The 22,357-nt window shown below is 43.1% G+C and overlaps 1 protein-coding gene across 1 annotated transcript in view; it reads right to left on the bottom strand.

Moving 5' to 3' along the window:
- THBS4 (thrombospondin 4) overlaps window positions 1–18,254 on the bottom strand; it is a 36,121-nt gene extending 17,867 nt beyond the window's left edge. Inside the window, exons 1-8 of the mRNA XM_035892799.1 lie at window positions 18,221–18,254; window positions 13,821–14,068; window positions 12,619–12,724; window positions 7,425–7,507; window positions 6,796–6,847; window positions 5,262–5,434; window positions 1,976–2,113; window positions 1,278–1,355 (exon numbers count right to left, since the gene is read on the bottom strand). Of these exons, the coding sequence (XP_035748692.1) occupies window positions 1,278–1,355; window positions 1,976–2,113; window positions 5,262–5,434; window positions 6,796–6,847; window positions 7,425–7,507; window positions 12,619–12,724; window positions 13,821–14,068; window positions 18,221–18,239 (897 nt within the window). The 5' untranslated portion in view covers window positions 18,240–18,254. The remainder of the gene's footprint in view (window positions 1–1,277; window positions 1,356–1,975; window positions 2,114–5,261; window positions 5,435–6,795; window positions 6,848–7,424; window positions 7,508–12,618; window positions 12,725–13,820; window positions 14,069–18,220) is intronic.
- Between the last annotated feature and the right edge of the window lie 4,103 nt (window positions 18,255–22,357).

The raw sequence follows: 22,357 nt of genomic DNA, 5'->3' as shown, positions 1-22,357 counted from the left end.
CAAGAAGGCCAACAGCATCCTGGCTTGTATCAGGAATAGAGTGGCCAGCAGGAGTAGGGAAGTGATCATGCCCCTGTACTTGGCACTGGTGAGGCCACACCTCGAATGCTGTGTTCAGTTTTGGGCCCCTCACTACAAGAAAGACACTGAGGTGCTGGAGTGTGTCTAAAGAAGGGCAACAAAGATGGTAAAGGGTCTGGAGCACAAGTCTTATGATATGGCAGAGCTGGCAGTATTAACGGTTGGACTCAATGATCTTACAGGTCTTTTCCAGGGGAGAGAGTGGCTGGAAAGCTGCCCGGCAGAAAAGGGCCTGAGGGTGTTGGTCAACAGCCGGCTGAATATGAGCCAGCAGTGTGCCCAGGTGGCCAAGAAGGCCAACAGCATCCTGGCTTGTATCAGGAATAGAGTGGCCAGCAGGAGTAGGGAAGTGATCATGCCCCTGTACTTGGCACTGGTGAGGCCACACCTCGAATGCTGTGTTCAGTTTTGGGCCCCTCACTACAAGAAAGACACTGAGGTGCTGGAGTGTGTCTAAAGAAGGGCAACAAAGATGGTAAAGGGTCTGGAGCACAAGTCTTATGATATGGCAGAGCTGGCAGTATTAACGGTTGGACTCAATGATCTTACAGGTCTTTTCCAACCTAAATGATTCTATGATTCTGTGATTCTAAATGAAAGGTCCAACTTGCTTCATTAGCATTAAAATGGTTGTACACCCCTTCTTTTGGATCCTAGTACCTTTCAAACCATTTCTACTTCTGCTACGCTTGCTCTCCTGGATTTAATATCTACGGGTGCTAAAAGCGTTGCACCATTTGCAGCTCTGCTCCTCTCTGTACCTATTTAGAGGGATACCTGGTACTGTATAAATACCCTAACGAAGTGAAGACATTAATCCTATAAAAAGGGCACCCAGGGGAACAACTTGCTGCAGCAGTTCCCAGGTAGGAAGAGATGAGAAGCAAAGGGTTAATCTTTCAAAGGATGTTGCAACATACTCATAAACTCACATAACTGGATGGTGGGGAGAGAAGAGCTCCTGCCAATCCTCAAGGAAAGTGATAAGGATATGGCTCAGATGGACATGTTAATGACAAACCAAGAATTGATTTTTTTTTAGTATTAGTCAGGAAAAGAGGAAAGGATTCTTTGGTTTAGATGAAGCCAACAAACAAATTGTATTATTCACCTTTTCAATCAGAGCCGTAAGTCCAATCCTAGCCTCCTGGAATTTTAAAGCAATTTTTTAAAGCCACAAATGAAAAGGTGCTTACCAAAGTGTTTATGCAATGGGAATTTGGAACACAGAGTCCGAGTCCACCATTCTGACATTCATCAATATCTAGGCAGACCTAGCAATAAAACAAATCATCATGTAATAAAAACAATGTCAATTTGAGATCCAAGTCTGAAGAAAAGCTGCTAAAGTTTAAGTCTAGAAAAGAGTCATGGTCTCTTCTGAAACCACTCTCAGAATGGCACAGATGTACCCAACTTCCCAATGGATCTCCAGACACGTACAAACCCTGAAGAGACACGGTGATACAGAAAATTTCGGTCTTAGGATAGGCTTCTGGTTTGCCCACAAGAGTTTAGACACCAACTACGTTCCACTTATAGGGTGCTACAGGAACATGCAAAAAATGACAGTAGAATAGGCCTATCATACTCTTCCTAGTTCAAAGCCAGTTTACAGAAATCAACAGAGCCCCCTTTAAAATTGATCAGATATCTATGAAGATAATGACATTTTTTTCTCGTTTCTATACTTGTCCTGAGTATTAGAGTGTTAATACTCTCCTTAAAGCCAAGCAAACACAACCGGATCTTCTAATTGAAACACTCTGAGCTCTGCCTAAATGCACAAGGCAATTATGGAATGACTGAAGTATAAATAAAATGCAATACACCAATGCACTGATATAAACCAGCACCTTGCAATGGCGGTTGCCACAGGGATACTGCCGCTCACCTGCTTATTGCTCTTGGCGTAGCTGAGTCCTATCCCTTGCACGGTTTGTCCTGTATATCCCGGGGGACAGGCCTCACATCGGAAACCTGGAGCTGTGTTCACGCACCGCACCCCAGGGAAGCAAGGGCTGTAACGACACTGCAAAGAAAAAAATGAACCAAGCACATACTCGTGCTTCTGTAACATCCAGACTCTTGACTACGTGCACAGGCCTCTCAGTCAAAGGCAATGCTACATGCAACGTCTGTATGTCTTCTGTTCAGAGCTGGCTTACAGAGGAAAGAGTCTCTGCAGGTATATCTGATGCCAGGAGGTCTTCAGCTATCTCGGTAATTTAAGTAACATTTACAATCTTCCCTTATAGCCTGTAGTTGATGCCCTAAGCACTGATCCCCAGTCCTTCCTTTTGCTGGGCAGGCTCAGCTCCCTCGGAGGCTGAGAGCCCCCTGGAAGGGTCCAAACCGCAACATCAGGAAAGCTGCATAACTCCAACCCACCAAATGGTCCTGCAGTTGTGTTTTGTACACATAGAAGTGGCAGCAGCATTTCCCCTCATTTATATTTGGGCAAATCTCGTAGCCAGAAGTAACCCAAAGATGAGCCAGACGAGCAGAGATGTGTCAGTGGCACCCACACATTTCTAGACCAGAGGCCCACAGACAACCCTCAGCACTTCTCCTGAAATACCACAGCGTCACCCATGGCCTGAAGGTACCACTTGCTTCATTGCCTCATGCGGTTTTTGCAGAACAGCTTTGACTCATTTCACTGGCCTTGTTGGTGCCAGTTTGGGAACCGCATCCCACATTACTGCCTCTCCAACACAAACACTAGCCACTAGGTAATATTTGTTAAGAGTACCGAAAACATCAACATGCCATCATGCTTCATATGGCTCAAAGACAACAATAAATGAGAAACATGAGAAATAAATAGAAAAGACTTTTAAAAACTCCCCCTTCATGGCTAACAAAAATGTGCACAAGATGGATGGAGAACAAACCAGAAGACACCCACCTACAACAAACATACAACTTGTAACCAAACACAGGCAAGGGAGCAAGAAACGGTATGTTTAATATCCAAGTATGTTTGACGGGAAAATTAGTTAGAAGTAGGTTCACAACCAGCATAAGGAAAATGTAAAACCTAGGACAGACATTTTGTGTTCCTTATTTGCTGTGGATTTTTTTATTGTAGGCAGCAGAGGGCACTCAAATTACACCATACACAGAGCAGAGCTGCAGCTCCCAAGATACAGAGCATTAGGATACGAAAGTAATGTCTTCAGACTGGCAATGAGTAAGGGAGCATATTGCAGAGATGCTAACAGCCTCAGAAAAGATGATGGCAGCTCTTAGTGAGGAAGCTTCTAGATTTGTCTTTATCAGAATTTATACGTGAACTTCATTTTAAATGCCAGTTATTAGGAAATACAGAAATAGTTTATTCAGTAGAAAGGTGCTCTCCCAGAAGAGATTCTTAAAGAGCTTTCAAAAAAAACCCCAAAAAAACCAACGAACAAAACCACAACCACTTTCCTTCTTAGTCTCAGCTAGCTCAGGAAAATAAGTAATATGACACATCCCCTCTTACTAGACAATGAAAAGCTGTTGCCATTTATTATCTCTTCTTTTCCCCCTGCACAACCATAAGTGAAAATCTGTCTCCTAAAGGAGGTATTTACTTGTGAACAAAACCACACCAGATGAGGTGGCACTTTAGTAGCAGTGTCCATATAAAGACCTCATATAAACAAGACTGTATCTCTATGACACCGTTTTGGCAAACTTTCCTCCCTGTTTCTAACGTGAGATCAGGTCTGCCATGTGGAGTCATGGCAGGAACATGAAGGCATGTCAACCTCCAGTGGCAGAGCCTGACTGCTCACAGAAAACCATGTTGATGTCAGGCCACTACAGACCAGTCTGGGTTTGTTTTCCCACCACTGCTGTCACAGGTAGAGTTGCTCCGACCCTGAAAATGGCAGGGAGATTATAGCCATGCTCTGCCTCCACCTGGGTATGACTCAGGAGGTGGAACTCATCCATACCAGTGGCCTCCACCTAGGCTGGCTTGAGTCTCTCACCATGGTTGTCTGTGGCATGAAACTTGCACCACAGCTGTCTCGGCTTCACCTCTTGCATTCACATTTCAGAGCTTCACCTCTATTTTTTGCCCCTTCTGTTGCAGCAGACATAGTCCATGCCATGTGAGGCAAAACAAAAGACTTCACCTACAACTTAGGGAACTGCCACACTCAACCCACTTTCTCGCCCCAGCTCTTTTTCCACAGACAGGTATGTTGGGCACATTGTGTCCTCTCTGCTGATGGCCTACAGGAGGCAGTAAACCAAAACAGCAGTCAAAGCACATCTCTTGTTGGCTAGGAAGGAGAAAAAAGGAATTGCTTTTGATGTTTTACATGATTAGGCAGGTACATTGGCAGTACTGTGTTATCCAGAGGCACAATTAATGATCTAATTCTCCTGGTTCCCTGGCCTACTATATCCAGGTGCTTTTCCACAAAAATCACTAAAGAGTAATGGCAAAAATCATCAAACAGAAAAAATGCAGTGAGACTGTAAGGGGTTTTGTTGTTTGTGTTCTCAGTAAGTGTCACATTCCAATTAACATAGGTTTTATTTAATCAATTAAGATATTGTAAATTTATTAACTCAGTCCTCAATACAAGCAAGCTCTGAATTTCTAACATAGAGCACAAGAAAAAAATAGATTTTAGTCAACATTATCAGCTTTCAACACAACCATAAGGAAGCAAAAGGAACAATACAATAAATGTTTATTTTCTTTCATAGACTTTTAAGGTAAGGCTGAAAACATGGCTCCAGTTTGGGCTGAAGAGAAGACATTGGTCTCCAAGGCTGGTTCAGGAGTACTACAATTTAAAGAAACAAAGCCCATATTGACAAGGAGTGCTTCTGGAGTTCTGCCTATTACAGAAGCAACTGCATTTTCTTCTGGAATAGAAACAACAATGTCAAAAGCTTGTTTTGGTTGGGTTTTTTCCAAACATTAAACTCCTTTAAGTGACTTCGCAAGTCATCAGGGTATTTCAAGTTTTCACACATATAACCTCCATACAGTTGCAGCAACAGCAAAATAGGGAGGTAGAATCAAATCATAGTGAATTAATATTCACTGTGCAAGCAGTCAGCAAATGCTGAAGACAGCAAGTATCAGCAACCCATTGATATGTAGTAAACAGTTGCTTTTTAGCTTCCCCCCCCTTTTTTTTTTAATTCAGTGAAAGTCACTATTTTACCTCATCGATATCTGAGCAGGTAACTCCATTTCCTGTGAGACCTTCAGGACAGGGGCCACACTGAAATCCCTCTGCTGTCTCCATGCACCTGACTCCCCTGAAGCAGGAATTAACTTCGCATTTGGGTTTACTGCGCCTAGGAAGCTGAGTTGGAAAATTCACAGTTCCCAAACCTTTAATGCAGAAAGAACAACCGTTTCAGCGATTGAAAGAAACGTCCATCATGGCTTTCAGCTGGCAAGCGTTCTGAAGAGATCCCCAAGACACTGCGCAGCAGGGCCTTCGTGTTTCTGCACTGTGCTGCTACCAGCTGTGCTGTGGCTGAAGAGACTTCAGGCTGGGAACAACTCATCAGCTAGCTCCATCCCCAGACAGGGGGAATTAAGGCTATTTTGTTAGTTCCATGTGCTTCTCCTGGCTACTCATGGACACATGGGAGACCTGCTAGGTTAGTCCCAGCACAGATTTGCTCCTGGCCAGGTGAGGAAACTCTGAAAGCCAGTGACCTCAGATGGCCCAAGGGACTCAAGTGTGGTAGTACAAGGCACTCCTCTGGCTAAATCAGCAACACTACCAATTCATAAGAAAAACAGTGCCATGATTTCACAAGAGCGTATCTAACAGTCTACAAATAGTAAGAACAAAAAAGCAGCAGCTGGCAGCCCACGAGCATGTAGCAGGATGTGCAAGTACACTGGCTTCGGTGCAGAGAGACCAGCCCCGGGGAAAATCCAGATTTTCTGAGACTCTGGCACATGCTGAACCTTGGTACTGATATACATGAATGATTTAAAGACTTTTTCTTTTGCACTTGCACATAAATGTTAACCTGGCTGGAGCTCAACTTGAGTTTTGATGAGGCTGACAGACTGGGAGAATTAATCAACTAAAAGGCCTGATGAGTTTAAGGCCTTTTGCCTCACCCAGTGAGGGAGTATTTTGGTTTTTATGCTGAGTGCATGTGTGTTCTCACTATCAGTTGTGTTGTAGGGCCACACAGTGGCATCTGGGAAGGCATTTATTTCTTCCATTCAGTGACAAGATGGAGACCACCTTTTGGGTCTTAGAGCTGTTAACCAGTGGCTGCCTACTCAGGTGGACCGAAGACTTTCAGGTGGCCTGCATAGGGATCTTACTCAGCCTGACATACCAGCCAGAGCAGAACATGATTCCTCCCTTGTCCTTCTACTAAGATTGTTCATGAGACAACTGGCAGGCAATGTCTCCCTCCCCAGGCACACGTGGCACAGCTTTGTGGCAATGAGAGAACTGACAGCATAGGGTGAGTGATACTGCTCAGCTCAGTGGGCTTTTATCCCCCAACAGGTGATTGTCAGGTCTATGGAAACTGAAAGCTTTTTCTCTAATGAAAATCTATTTTAAATTCATGTTCAATACATCTAGAACTTTGGACACAGTATTTTAAAGAAAGTACTTCTTAGAAACCACATAAAGCTGATGCAATCAATACTAGTTTTAAAACGACTGTACATCTCACCTGGTTGCCTTTACAGGCAGTAACAGGAATACTTACCACATGCTTGGCACTCAGCTATGGTGTTTCTCAGAAAAGTTGTTTCTTTGACCTTGAGGATACAGAAAATAAAGATTATTTGGATATAGGCAGCTCCAGTTTTCACCTGGCTTACAGAAGAACCACTGTCATTTTTTCCTCAAGATGCCACTCAAACCATGCAACATAGGTACTCTATCTTGAAATGAGATGCTCTTTGTACTCCATAAAATTAAGGACAGTGATAATGGTTGTACTTCAGCACAGAATGACATGCTTAACTAAAAGCATGCACCACCAGCAATTCCAGTTCTGATACCCACCAGCAAGTGGAACTAATGCAATTTCATTTCTGTGCAACAGACCTACCTCTCTCTAACAGGGGGCTAGGATGGCTACTCTAGCTGCTCTCCACTTAACACACCAGATTTTCTGGATCTGAATAAGCAAGTCCCCTACACTCCCACATTCAGTGATTCTTCATAGCAAGCACAGGGTTTCAGGACCTATATGGTTATTTCTTCTCCACTGCATTGTGCTTCCGAGGCAAGGAACTCTGCACAGGAGTTTATTGTCTACGTAAATTCTGCCCTGACTCTATCAAAAGTGGCAAGCTTGGGATGTTTCACACTGAAGCCTTTATACAGTACCTGTTGTCTGAGAAGGTCTTTCACATCTCCCAGTATTTGGTTCATCTGCATCATCTGACCCATCAGCTGCCTATTAAAATCACCTGCAGGGAAACAGCAATGAAAAAGAGTGCACAATGCACATAACTCTCCTTCATTTGCCATGATTAATTTCTGAGATATAAGATGGAAACACTGTGAAAAGCCAAGGAGGGCAGACATCACCGTTACTTAAGCCCTGTAGGAATCCTTAGAGCAAACACAGTATCTAGCTCCAATTTTTATAAAGTGATTTGCATGAACTCAAGGCTTTTCTGGACTGAACTCCACTGTATACCACAGAAACAGGCAAAGGAAAATCGTCTCCACAGAGAGAAAAGCAGTCTGTGATTTTTCTACCATCATTTTAGTGTCAAGGCTCTCTAGTAAGACCTAACAACATTGGCCATTAATGTCACTGGTGTTACTGATTCCCCCCAGGCCTGAGACCAGCAACCCGAAGTGAAATCTCAGGATTTCAAGATGGGTTTTTTGTGATAAACCATTTGGGACAGGAAGGCAAGGCAGGGGCATGAAGTATCTGTGCATACAATGGGAAGTCATCCTTCATAAGTGTATTCCACGTCACCACAACCAATTCCTGCATGCTTTTCAAAGTGAAGTTACCCAGCTTTCTGAAGAAGCTCACTGTGCAGCTCCAACCATGCATCAGGAGCACCTGCTCTGATGAAAACAGTGCCTTTAATACTGGCCAACAGTAATTTGGCTTGTCTTCCAAAAGGCAGCTCACCACACTGCACCCAAGTTTCATGGCTGCGTTTGCTTCTGGGGGATGCAGAGTTTGTATGGACCCACCAAACATCTACTCAACACGCTATGAACTCACATCAAAGCCAGTTCTCAGTACAAGTAACAAACTAAAGACCTCCGAGACAAGACCAAAAGTTACATCTGTAATGAGCCATAGGGAAGGGCCAGAACCAACCCAAGATCTTCACAGGAGACTACCTGTTAAATGAAACATTAGTTTTGACCCAGTGAGAGAGAAGCAGTGAGCATGTTTAGCACAGTAGCTCATAGTAGTTTCTGTTTGTAGCTCAATTCTGAGTTTGTAGCTCTCTTGAGCAGCTATTTGTTTACTTCTCTAAGTCTGTATGTCAAAACATACTTCACAAATATATGCTCTTTTACGATCTAAGCAGGCAGGATATTTTGATATTATGCCCAATGGCTTCAGGGAGGTTTATTCATGTATTACTTTTGTGAGTATCGAAAGCTTACATGAAAAATGCTTTTCTTAATGTTTACCTCATTGTTTTGCACTTCAAAGCATGTCTAACTGTTTCCAAACGTTCTAGTGGGATTCATCCAACTCCTCACATACTACGTTTTCTTCATTTCAGATTTTCTCATCAAAACACTGAACAAGTTTAAAGACTTGGGAACCACCTGTTCTGGGAACCTGCCTCTGTTCTGGTCCCAACCTTGTCTTATTTTTATTTGGGAAGAAGGCATCAGGACTTAGTATCATGAAAGTATTCAGAATCACATAGTGGAACTTGGCACATAGGCTGTCGGGACAGATGCTGGGGTCTGTTCTTGTTTTGCTTGGGTTTTTTTAAACAAAGAATGGTTTAGGCACTATTGATTGAGATCTGTAAAAAAATCTCAAGATGCTGTTTGCTGGCTAGTGTCTAAATCAAAACCAGATCTATTCTGTACAGTTAAGCTTTGCAGACTGTTAAACTTTAAGGTGGACTACACAGGTTATACTACCATGAACTACATGTCATGTTTGCAAATTTAGACAGCAGAGCAGAAACAACTGACTTCCCATAGTTGGGTTTTTCTCTTCTGTTTAAAGCCAAGTCCTATGGTAGGCCCCATCTGCGACAGAATGACCGTTGATCAGTGATAAGAACTTAGAGGGGTTTTCAGGGAGCTGTTGGTCCTCAGTATATTGTGGGGTGGCTTCTCCCAGGAGTGAGCAGGGCAAGCAAAAAGGTACAGCCTGAAGCTATACAATTATCTGGTCCTACCATTTAGTGTCTCTCACCCATACCCCACCTACTGAGACAACTCCCCAGTTCAGCTAGTCCCTAGCTCTACACTCTGAGTCAGTAACAACCTGAGTGACAGAATGACTTTCACAGAAATAATTGAATTCACAGACTGAACAGAAGAATTACTGTCCAACAGGGAACTGAAGTCCCGTGACATGCTTATTCGCTGTAAGCCTGAGGTCATGTCAGGGAGCTACCCTGTCTTTCTCTTCCCAGGATCTTGCCATATAGAATCATAGCATGGTTTAGGTTGGAAGAGACCTTTAAAGATCATCTAGTCCAATGCCCTTGCCATGGCAGGGACACATTTCACTAGGTCAGGTTGCTCAAAGCCCCGTCCAACCTGACTTTGAACACTTCCAATGACAGGGCATCCACAACTTCTCTGGGCAATATGTTCCAGTGCAGGGCCTTGGTTTTAGAGCAGGTAACCAGCTTCATTGCACAGCTAATCAGCCAAGGCAGGGCAAACGCACAAACACTAGCTCGTGTAATTGCAGGCCACTGTGAAATGCCTTGCAGATACTTCTTCTAGCTCTCTTGGGAGCAATATTGGCTCAAGCACCCCGCTTGCCCCTCTCTGGCAAGGTTAGAGTCCTGAAGTGTCATTCAAAGAGGTTGTGTGGCCTGAGATCCAGCCACCATTAAAGTAGGGATGACGGCTGACAAGAGAACATTTTCCTGTCAGCCTATAATTCTCCATCAAAGAAGTTACATATACAAGTACCATGTGGAATTACGAAGAGGCAGGTTCAAAGTAAACAGAAGGAGATATCTCCTCAGACGTGTGACGAATTTCTTGCCAGGAGACATTCTTGATCATGCATTCAAAAAGGACCAGGCAGATTCATGGAAGGGAACATATATTGAGTACAAACCACGAAGACTCCACCTCCAAGTTGAGAGCCCTGTATACCATGAACTGCTGCAGACTAGCAAAGCATTCAGGGAAAAACCACACTGAACTCCACTCTCTTATATTCTTGCCCTTGGGTCTATATTGGTATACTGTCCCTAATAGCATCTAGATTAAAAGAACCTTTGGGTGGTGCAACATAGCTATTTTTATTTTTTTTTTTAATACTGTGTCAGGTTCAGGTATACTACATGAACTAGATGACCTCCAAAGATCCCTTCTGACCTGAATGACTTTGGAATGACGATTACATGCCACATACTAATCTCATCTATGAAACCCAGTGCATCTTGCATTGTATTTTTCTACCCACACAGGAAGATCCAAATACACAACTTCAGCCTCTGTCTGGTCATCATATTCTCATCTACACTGCTTACGTGTCTCAGCCTCACAGGCTGAACACAGAGGGAATGCTGCTGCCACAGCAGTGAGCAATGACCAGGCACACAGTCATGTACAGTTATTCAGGTCCAAAGCTCTCCCAAGGATTTTCCAATTAATAAGAAAACACTGGCTTTTACCAAGATACATAGGTCTCACACCCCTATACAGCTAAGCATTTGCATTCCAGCTTTTTCTGGCTGAAGGCAAAATTGTGGTTATCTGATATATTGCTCCTGTAAAAGGGCATTGTGAAGCATATACGAAGTGCAGGCAGCTGAGTTAATATTGCTGTTGGAACATTTGCACTGTTTCCTTTGGTGGATTTGACTATGTAGACTTTGAATATATTCATGTGAGTTGTTTTATTATTATTATTAATATGATACTAACTCCACTGGAAGGTTATAAGCAACTGAAATTGAGAGGCTCAGTCAGGCGGAGGCAGTCAGGGAGAGACAATATCTCTCTGTATTACTACCATTTGTATTATTGATTAATGAGCAAAAAGTTACAAATGAGAAAGCTGCAAGTCTGCAATCTGGAAACCTCACTCACAGAGCTGTGAGTTTTTCCAGGATTACCCTTCCCTTCTATGTGCAAATGCCTGTTGATTTAGGGAAAAAGAGAAACACTGAAGATAAAACTCTGTATTTTTTGCCTAGGTGTATATATGTTAAGGAGCAAGAAACAGAAGAATATGCAACTGAGGATTTCCATAGCTAAAAGGCAAAACAGATTCTGTTATCACCACACACCACTGATGCCTATGTTCATGTAATGTACCCAGGATGCTCTCATATAAAATTTGTCTATCTTGTCCCTATTCTAATCAAAAGTAGCAATGCTGCAGGGTTGGGTTTAGCAAGGGTGTGTGAGAGAGAACTCCTCACGGATCCGATCTCAAACCTTGAACTCACTTTTTTCCCCCCATGGTTGTCACATATTAACATATTGCACAGTGTGAACCCATTCTTCTCCTTCACACCCCCAGCATAAAAGCAGATCGACAAAGACTAGGAAGGGGTACAGATGGGGCAGTCTAGCCCAGGCTTCCTGTGTCGAGAGGTTAGAGAGCAGCCTCGCCCACCACAGCAGACTGCACCCAGCCCCCGAGGACCTGCAGGAATCCCAGTAGCCTCAGCTCCTTCCTTTCCTCCCTGTTCCCAGCTCGGTCTCAACAACATTCAGCACAGGCAGAAAAGAATTGGGTTTGGAGCAGATTTCCAGTCCAGGTGACAAAAGCCTCAGCTAACTTGCAGCAGGACTAGCTGCTGTTTTGCAATGGCTTTTCCCACACGGACCTGCAGGCTCCGTAGCCATAGAACCACCAAGCTCTGCAGTCGCTTGTGCCCTTCTTCATACCTTGTTCCTTCCCACTCTGGGATGCTCCAGTGATAACAGAAGATGAATACTGGCCATGTGGGTAAGTAGAGGTACGTCTTGCTATTCTATCCACCTACCTACCTATTTTCATAAAGCCTATAGCAGTGTATCACATTTAGGACTACTTCCTGTCTGCAATTTGAATACTTAAAATATTAAACTGACACAAACAGATCATGGTCACAAAAGTTTGTCTTCCAAATTAGGCTAAAAAGCATCTTTTAATCATTACAGACTCCTCCTGCACTAGGACAGCAACTCACTGCATTATCGCCAGAAGCAGTGACTGTTTTGTCTCCAAACTGAGCTATTTCTAAAACATTTACAGAAAATTATGGCTGTAATTCAGTCAAACAGTTGTTATTATTTGTCTATAGAGCTTCTCCACATTTTTAATATTCATCACATCAGCTTCTTTGCACTGGTATCCTAAGGAACAATTTTAACTCCTGGTTGCAGGCCTTACCAGTGTACTGAGGAACAGGTTCAATTTGTTGAAGAAAACAATCCTGCAGGTTCCCCACTTGGGCAAGTGTTCCTCCAGTTACCAGCTTCAGCTCATCTAGCGTATCCTGGACTCACAAGAGAAACAGAGCTCACAGTTCTCGTACAACAATGGAAAAAATGTGAAATACAAAGTAAATTAATTTTTTGGGGAGGTTGTCCATTTCCTAAGCATGCAGGGCTCCTACACCATCCCCTTCAGGACCACCCATCACCATCTGAACTGTAATAAAATCCCTAATCTTTGCCTTGCAGATTTTCACATAGCTGTGGTTTTATTTTGAACTTTTTTTTTTACTGTTCCAATTCATATGATCTCACGTATCAGGAAGTCCACATATTTTTATATCCACGGCATACAAGAATGGATTTTTTTTGCTGAACTGAATTCAAAGCTGTCTTTTTTACACCCTCGCAAACAGGTTTACATTCATGTCAGGAATGTGGGCACCTTAGTGATTCTCCAGATAAACATGCTCATTTTCAAGCCCGCAATGAAGCAAAGCAAGGGGGCAACCTGGGAAGCAGAATGCCTTTGTGCCTTCTAATGCGTATTTTGCATTAATGATGATGGAAGATGCTTGTGGAAGATACTGTTTGCCTTGGACTGCTGATACCAAGACAATAGGAAGCTATGTCAACCTCTGGTTGGCAGACAGAGGAAGAAAAGCTATCGTAATCAAACAGATGGGAGTTGGACTCTCGCACCACATGGGTCCTCCCCTTCTTTTGTCTTTTTAGTCCATGTGGCTTACCATGAAGAGGAAAGCCACATACAGAGCCAAGCGTTGCTCACGCTGAACAGCTGAAAGAAGCTGACAAAGAGCTGCCCTTACTGCACCAGCTAAGTCCTTGCAAAAAGTCCAGTCCCCAAGAAACACCTAGACTGAAGTGAGGGAGGCAGTAATTTTTTTTTTTCAATAAGCTAAAAATTGTGTTTAAAATTAACAGCTTAACTATTACTGGGTTCAGTGGAGCTAAGATTTCACCTGTTCCATAGGGAACTTACATTTACATTTATTTCACAAGTTAATACTCAAGTATTACTGAAGTGCCACTGTACAGAGCCTGGCTGCTGTGAGGATGGAGGTCTGGGTTCAGTGATGCAGAGGATCCCTGGTGATCCCTCTAAGTGCTCAGCCTGCTCCCAATTTTCCCGCTCACCTGTGGCTTCTCCTGGAAAGTGCGCAACTCTACTGCCGCCGACCTCTGAGACAGCGCTGAAAATGCTTTCGGCAGGTCCTGAACAGCACCTACTTGCAGGCAGTCCACGTACAACTCTATTGTGCTCAATCCCTGCTGCAGGCCACTCAGCCACAAGATGACAGCATGGGGTTTCCCATCCGCCAGCTGGATGTTGCTGAAGATGACAGAATTCAACCTCCCATCGCTCTTCAGATAGCGCAGTGCCACTAGTACAAAATACACAGAAGGACTATCAGAGGGTAACAGATAACCCAATGCTGATCAAGGAAGATCCCGTGGAAATCTGCAATTGCTCTGGTATTTTTCCACATGTCAGCTTTTGTAAATGCATCCCATATGCAGATACAAATGGTAATAATAAACACGGCATTGACTCTCAGAGCAGGATTACCAGGACCCTTGCGTGACTCCCCATTTGTAAAGCATTGCTGTCTGCACAGTGTTTTCCACTGCTTTGTCCAGGCCTCTCTAACTGGCTTAACCAAGGTCACCTTACAGGCCGTAACATGCTAAAATACAAGTGGCAAAGGTAAAGGGTGTAGTTCACTTTGGCAAGTGCATATCTGATAGATCTAGAAATAACCCGTAGCAGAGATGTACAACTAGAAAAATCTGTTTCAGTGATGTATATTGCATTCAGTGAAGCCATCTGACAGCATATCCAAACGCATCATTAAAGAAATGAAAGGAAGCATGATTCCAAGCCAATAACCTGCATTTCTCTGTAACAAATAGTAAGTAAAACAAAAATATAATGCAGAAAAGACACATTCCACCCCTAAAGTTGACTAAGCCCCCTCTCAGCTCTTTTTTTATGGCATTAGTGAATGACCTACTTGATAATTCACACAACAAATTCTCATTTTATGAAGTAAAATGAACCATCAAAAAACTCTGCAGCAGCAGACAAACACAAACTCTTGCACACTGCGTAATATTGAAAAAATGTCTCTTTCCTAAGGAAATTGGATTGGTAAGCTAGGATCTGCAAACTAAATCTCTTAGAGCAGCTAGCTAGTTCTCTCCACAAAATCCCTCCCTGGCTCTCTAAACGCGTATCTGCAGAAGCAACGAGCTGAGTGCATCCAGACAGTGTATCCTCCACAATGTTAGACAGGCCTTGCTTCAAAGATTGCACTCATCACCAGGCTGCATGCCCCCCATTTCCTCACGGTGACAGTTACGTGCACTGAGGAGCCAAGCTGCACAGATGCCAGGCACCTGAACACCTGAGTGCTGGCTCTTGTAAGCATCTGTTTGAAATTCACGGAGGGCTGCTACTGTTGCCTCAAGCTCACAACTACTCTGACTTTCAAGAAACACCAACATTAACATGAGGTCAACTAAAAGTTGTGGATATAGTGGAGGGAAAAACCTCTTATTAGCTTTAGAGCTAATAACACCTACTGAACTCACCCCATTTCTATTCATTTAACAAATTATCTTCCCATCTTTCCACTACTAACGTACCCTCTCTGATGGCTGTGATACTTCTGTTTGTTGGTGACCTTCTGAGTTACTGGGTACATGTTCCCTACTATTTTTCTAATTGCTCAGTCTAATGATTAAAAGAATCCAGATTTATACCAGCATGAATGGGGCAGGGTATGTCTCCATCTTTAATGTCTACACTAGTGCTGAAGTCTCAGCAGCTGTGTTCAATATCAGGAATGTTTTCACTGCTGTCTATGTCAAAACACTGCCAGAGCTGAGATTTCCGCAAAGGTGCATGAGGTCACCAGTAACTTGCTAAAAGGTAGCACTTCTTGGCAAACTTGAAGATCTGGCAAGACAAGAGTATGCTGCAGGCATTTTACTTATGTGAATACTATGCACGCCTGGTCATATGAAAGTAAGGTCTTTGGATCTGGGCCCTGCATTCAGAGTGACCAAACGCAGCAGTAAGCTAGAGAAAGGAAGAGGAGATGGTGGCAGGGCCCAGAACGGACCCTGCCAGAATAGTTTCAGGACAAGGAGCAGTCTGGCTTGGAAGGAGGATCAAATATTCCTTCCTCAGCCAAAGCCAAATATCCATCTGGTAAACCAGAGTAGGCTTTTGAAGGGAGATTTTGCTGGACTGCAGCCTTTGCCTCCATACAATTTAACTCATCCAAGCCCCTGCGTTATGTGTTTGCCACTAGGATATTCTATGCTGACATTCATGAGAGTTAAGTGGCTCACCTCTGCCATTCAAGAAACAGATTTTCAATGAAAGTACTAAAGCTGCCAGCGAATAAAAACAGCTTCAAAGAATCATTACATTACCTCACTTTTATGCACTTACTGCTGTTTGTTCCATAAAGGAATCATTCAAAAAGGGTAAGAAACCCATGGATGCCATTTGTCTCTGAAAAGTACATTCATCTAACCAAAACATGCTGAGAAGTTGCCCAGTAATTCAGATTTGTGCTTTAGAAACATTTAGGCATGATGAACGTTTTATTAGCAGGTATACCACAATCAAACCAGAACATGAACAAACCATTTGGAACACAGCTCTCAAATGTGGCACTTCAAAGGATAACTAAGGCCTGCTTTGGGCTACTTAGATCAGATTTGGGTGCACAGGTGGAAATACCATGCAGAAGCAGCACGATGCAAATACGCACCCTTCCAAAACCATAGATATTTTGACCCTGCATTCTGCCAAGACACCAATGTCGGTTCACCACTTAAGTGATGATCTCCAGTCTTGAAAGGATCACAGACAGCCCCCTCACTCCATACTTCCAGCTCACGTGACGGTCTCCTGGATGCAGTTTAACTTACGGTATGAAGTAGCCATATGGGGACACTTGACACTTCCAGAGAAATTGCATGAGGAAACACTGCCTACTACTCGCATGCTGCCATATGCCTTAAACAAGGTGCACTGAAGTAATAAGGAGGCAGAGACCTCCACGGAACAGCCTTGCTGCGAAAAGCCTCCCTCTGATCAGTCCTTTATAACAGGTAGGTTACAGATGTCCCCCATCTACTCTACACTGGTTGCTGACAGGACAAGTTTCTTCGTGCTGCCTATCTATACGCCACCGTCCTGTCACAGACGCTTCTCAAATACAACACTAACATACCAAGGACAAAACCAAAAGAGGCCATGTAACCTTCCACCAGAAAGCCTCTTAAGTCTGTTAGTTAAAGTGTTATTGGTAACCACCTGGCATGCATGAAAATCAAGACGAGTTTGATGTGTTCAGAATTGTATGTATATAGACATACTTGTGCGTATACATATGCATTCCTATATATATGTATAACATTTACACACATAAATGTGTGTGTGAGAGAGGGAGAGAGGGAGTATGTGTGATCTATCCTTTATTTAGCAATTAGGTAAGTCAGTGTCAGGAATTATATGACACTGATAAGGCTTACCCACCCCCAACTCACACACAGCACAAAAGTTCTTATTCCCTGACCTCAGAAGGATTTTGGCAGACCTGATAAAACTACCAATGCTTTATCTAATTCATCCCCCTACATTTCCCCAGCAAAAGGCGTGCTTTTCTTCAGCATATAGAATAATTTTCCTACATATAAATTGAAATTTCGCAGTAGAGTTTCTCACTATATTGGACTCAGTTGCCCAATTACAACATTTGCAGCAGCAAATTATCTCATAGCAGTGGTGAAGTCAATGGAGCAATAATAATTACATCATTCAACAATTTTTCGCTGAACCTTAAAAACGCTATATATCCTAGATCTGGTCTAGCGAGCAATGAAAACTCTCCATTTCTAAAAATATGCTCAAGTTCCTACTCTGATTCCTGATTAATTAATTTCAATAAACAGAAAATAAACACTTTAATTCACCCAAAAGATCCTGTAAGTGCTAGGAATGTTTGTCTTGCATAGTCACATCTAACCTCCAGGGTCAGCAGAACAAGAACCTGCCTTTCATATGCATGAGGCGGCATGTGCATGTGTCCCTCACATTCCTGAGTAATAAGAACCAGCGGTTGTCCCAAGGGGAAAAAGAAAAAAAGGGGAGAAAAAAAAAAAAAAAAAGAAAGAAGAAAACCAAATTGACTCCTTTATCCATACTCCGTTTTTTTCCTCCTTTCTCAGCATTGCTCAGAGCAAGCACCATGGCAGAGCAGAGACACCAGCTGATCATCAGGTCAGGTTCCCCTGGCCAGGCGAGAGCAGCATCCAGCCAAAGGAAGGAAACAAGGGGAGTGAGAGGAGATGTAACTAACACTTTTATCTTGGGGGGGGCGGCTAAATACTGACAGCATGCAACAGGAATGACTCAAGCACAAAGGTTAATCACACACTTTTCAACATCCCTCGGCGACAAACCAGTAAGTGTGGATCCAACACTAGTTTTCCCCTATATGCTCCAAACAACTCACCTTTATTCATCCGTCCCATTACCGTAAACTCAAAATACTTGCTGTTGTCAGCTGACGAATACAGGCCAAATATGGTGGCTGTGCTCTTCGGCTGCAGTTTGAATGTTGAGAGCAAGTACACTTCGTTCAGCGTAGGATCGCCAAGTGCTTGTTGCAAGAAGTTCGTTACCACTCTCTTATTGGAATATGGAAGAAGATCGAAAACTGAAAAATAAGCGAGTTTCAACAGCAATTTAAATATAACAATGACCAAAAAAGAATGTTGTCTGAAGCCACCCATTGGAGATCATACACTCTTTTTTTCCTATTTTCATACAGATACTTCAAAATGAACCCAAGTTGTGCTACCTAAAATAAGTAATATGGAAACAAAAATTAACAATATGAAGATCATCTTTGAAGATCATCTAGTTCAACCCCAGTGGCATTGGCAGGGACATCCTAAGCAACCTGATCTAATGAAAGTTGTCCCTGCCCATGGCAAGGGGGCTGGACTAGATAGCCCCTTCCAACCAAAACTATTCTAAGATTCCATCAAAATAACGTATAAATTTTGTTCCAACTGATCATTGTTTAGCAACTTTTTTTTTAAAAGGAATTATTGGTAAGTTACTAACATAGAGCTATCTAGTCTTCAAACTGAGGTACTTAAATATTTTCAGGTAGATACCTAAAATTCTTCTCTTCTGAGGATGCACCTCAACACAAAGCTTTTTAACCTGTTTCTGCTTTCATAAATTCAGATGCTTGTGTCCACATTTCAATTAGACTGAGGATCCAGCATCAAAATTTTGAGACAGATTTCCAGTGTATTTATCCTAAGAACCATTTTGATGGCATTTGCAGGGCGGCAATTAAAACGCTAAAAAGCCAGGTAAGCAATATGATGTTCATAACCTCCTTTTCACTTCACTGACTTCTCAGAAGATATATTATATAATTAAGACTCATCTTTTCATTCTGGCACAGATAACAAAGAAAGACAGGCCTGGCAAAAAAAAATTAACCCTGAAGGCATAGTGAAAGGTGTTTCAAATTTTTCTTTTAATTTTTACACAATGCATCGTCAGCAAAGAATCTAACATGATACTGGTACATATGCCAGCTACCCTCCTTATGGCACTGAAACAACAACCAGGGGTTTTCTTCAGTGTTCCTAAATCCCTGATGTCTCCAAACTCAACAAACCATTCCACTAGGTTTCTTGATAATTTCCTATTTCAACCCATTGCTATTAAAGAGGTGTATCTATATTATACCCTTCCAATAAAGTCTGATAAATGACTATGCACATGTGTTATTTAAATATAAGGGCATATTTAGCCATTGTATACCACTGCCACTCCATAAGCCTATCACAGCTGCACCGTATTTTTCTCCCACACCAGCACAATACTGTAGAGCTGCCACCGGAGAACACCCCTAAAACCAGGCAGGTAGCAAAGGCACAACAGCACTTTGCACCTTACCTTGATTCAAGCCCACGGTTCTACCACTAAGTTTAGTTTCCCAGGCCCAAAAACAGTGGACCTTTGCAGCTAAGTCTCTTCTACCCAGCACGACCTCAAAGCTGTCGCCATTGACTAAGGTGATGGAGCCATACCGATCCAGTGTTTCCACAGGCTACAAGCAGAAGAAGACTGAATAGTGCTCAGAGGACAATAGCATAGGCACACAGACCTACTCACAGCCATGTGGGAAACCCTGTTCTCTTATGTTAGCATCTGGGTTCATGCTGCTTCCATTGCTCATTCTGGAGCATCCATTCATCTAGACACTAATGTCATTTCCAAAAAAGAAAAATGAAAATCCTTTCCCCTTCATCTCATGAAACCATTGAAATATAGATCATCACTTAGTCTACGCTTGTATCGGGTCCAAGGATCCCATGACTCTACTGTGAGTCTTCAGGACACAATACAAAAAGAATCAGGCCCTTGATTTGCATGCACTTGTAATACTGTTGTCAAACTACTAAGAAACACATATCTGAGATGGACCCGGTCACAGGACTTCTCTTTCATTCAGTTCAGATTTACAGCATCCCAGGACAACCACTGCTCCCACTGAAACCAGTGACCCAGACAGCAGAGGCGAAAGGCTGGATATTTCATCATGTTTAGTGCACAGAGAGCAAAGCAACTGCCCAGGCAAAATACTGAAATGCAACACACTACTCTGTACAACAGCATTTTGTAGGTAATAATAATTCATAAAATACAGCTGTATCTTCTCAGACAGAGCACCACAATACAGTACTTAAGCCTCTGACAGCACAAAATATAGCTATACATTCTGTCCAGTCCTTCTGGGTCTATTGGCGGATTTTATATCAATTCCTGTAAGACTAATTCATCTCTGCTACAGTCAAACACTTACAAATACAGGACAAATATTATAAAAGTAATGACTAAACACTGGCAAGCATCTGTCTAACCTTACGGAAAACATTTACTGAAATTTTTGAAATGTGCATATTTAAATGAATGCTCGAATTGGTTTGGTAGTTGCGTTCTATAAAGCACGTTGCCTCAACTGGATCCTTCGGCACCATGTTATCGAACCCTCTCTCAGGATATCTTCACTGACCAGCATGTAGATGCAGTACATGACTGGATCCATCCTTTAGCATAAATTACACACATGCTAGCAAAAGTGTCTAGCAGAAGAGCAACTGGGTTATGAAAACTCATTTTACATCTTTAGTAGAGTTGGCAGAGAGAGACAGCTCTTAGACCCTACAGAGACAATTGTTTCTTTGGAAGGAACAAGAAAAAAAGATCCACAAGGATTTCAGATTTCATTTTTAGAAGAATCTCATCTTTTTGTTCCTCACCCTGGAAAGGCAGACTTGAAAACAAATGGATAGAAAAGGACTGCCGAAGCTGAGAGGCACAAGCAGCTGGTTTGGATCCGCGCAGCAAGAGTGAGGATTCGGGCGTGCCTCCGAGCACGAGCCTGCATACCCACTGGAATAAACCGAGCCCACCCATGAGACCAACCAGGAATTCTCTCCCCCACCTGCTTTCTGTGGTTTTTAGGAGGGAGCTGCTCACTCACCCCCCTAGGAAAATGCCACAAGGGATCAGGTACACCTCCAAAGAGCGTTTTGCCACTGTCTCAAGATCTGCCCCAAACCATCAAGGCTAGCTCTTCAGATGGGAGCTAAAAGACATGATGGGAAGCCCTAAGAGGAGGAGGCATGGAGGAATTTAATTAGTGGCACAGGAGAGGTTGGACCTCAGAATAAAAGACCCTTTCTTTCCCTTAATTCTGCTGCCATGTCACACCAGCTTTTTGAGACCCTCCAAAGTTCTTTTCTGGTCACAGATAACCATAATCACCGTAAACATAAACACTGCTCCACTGATGCTCAGCACTTTTCAAGATAATTAATGATGACTTAAGACACCTGGACTGATTTCTGACCGACTGTAAGGAGGTGAAAATTTCACACGTTGAGAGCAGGGTCTTTCACCGGCCACTGCCTCTGACAAGCTGGAAATCTACCTGTTTCTTAAAATATGGCAATACCCTACTTCTCAATACAACAATTTTCCAAAACGTTTTTACATCAAGAAGGACTTTAATAAAGGGTTTTGGAAATGCAACTAAATGAATGTGATTGGCTGTCTTTTAGATCTGCTCCACTTATCTACGGAATAACTGATTAAAATGTCAAAACATAGTTTCATAAGACCGTGCGGGAGGGGTGGGGGCTAAAAATGCAGAGAGAACCAGGAGCAGCTTTAAGGCTCCCGGAGTGGCACCACGTTGCATTAACTGCGGCACCCAGTAGCGAGCTGGTTCCAGCCGCAAGCTGCTACCGGAGAGCAGTACCACTCACTTTATGCATGCTCTAAAATAAAGCGGCTCCTGACTTACTTCGGGCATAATATTGCCCAAGTAATGCTGGATTTAGAAGGTACCCATTTTTCTACGCGCTTTATGAAGCAGAGTTTTCCCGACGGGTTTTCATAGCTGAGCGATTCGTTTCTGAGAAAGCGCTCTGCAGGCGCCCAGCACACCTAGCAGCACCCCTACAACCCCCGACCGCCTTTTGCTGATTTTAGGGGAGGGTGGCTGGTGGAGCGGCTACACCGCGACCTCCCCCGGGTCCCACCGCGAGTCCGGCGG

Source organism: Egretta garzetta, unplaced genomic scaffold, assembly GCF_000687185.1.
Source record: "Egretta garzetta isolate BGI_Z169 unplaced genomic scaffold, ASM68718v1 scaffold424, whole genome shotgun sequence".
In the NCBI taxonomy this organism is placed as follows: Eukaryota; Metazoa; Chordata; class Aves; order Pelecaniformes; family Ardeidae; genus Egretta; species Egretta garzetta.
Note: the sequence above shows the minus strand (reverse complement) of the source record. Positions and strands in the feature narration are given on the sequence as shown.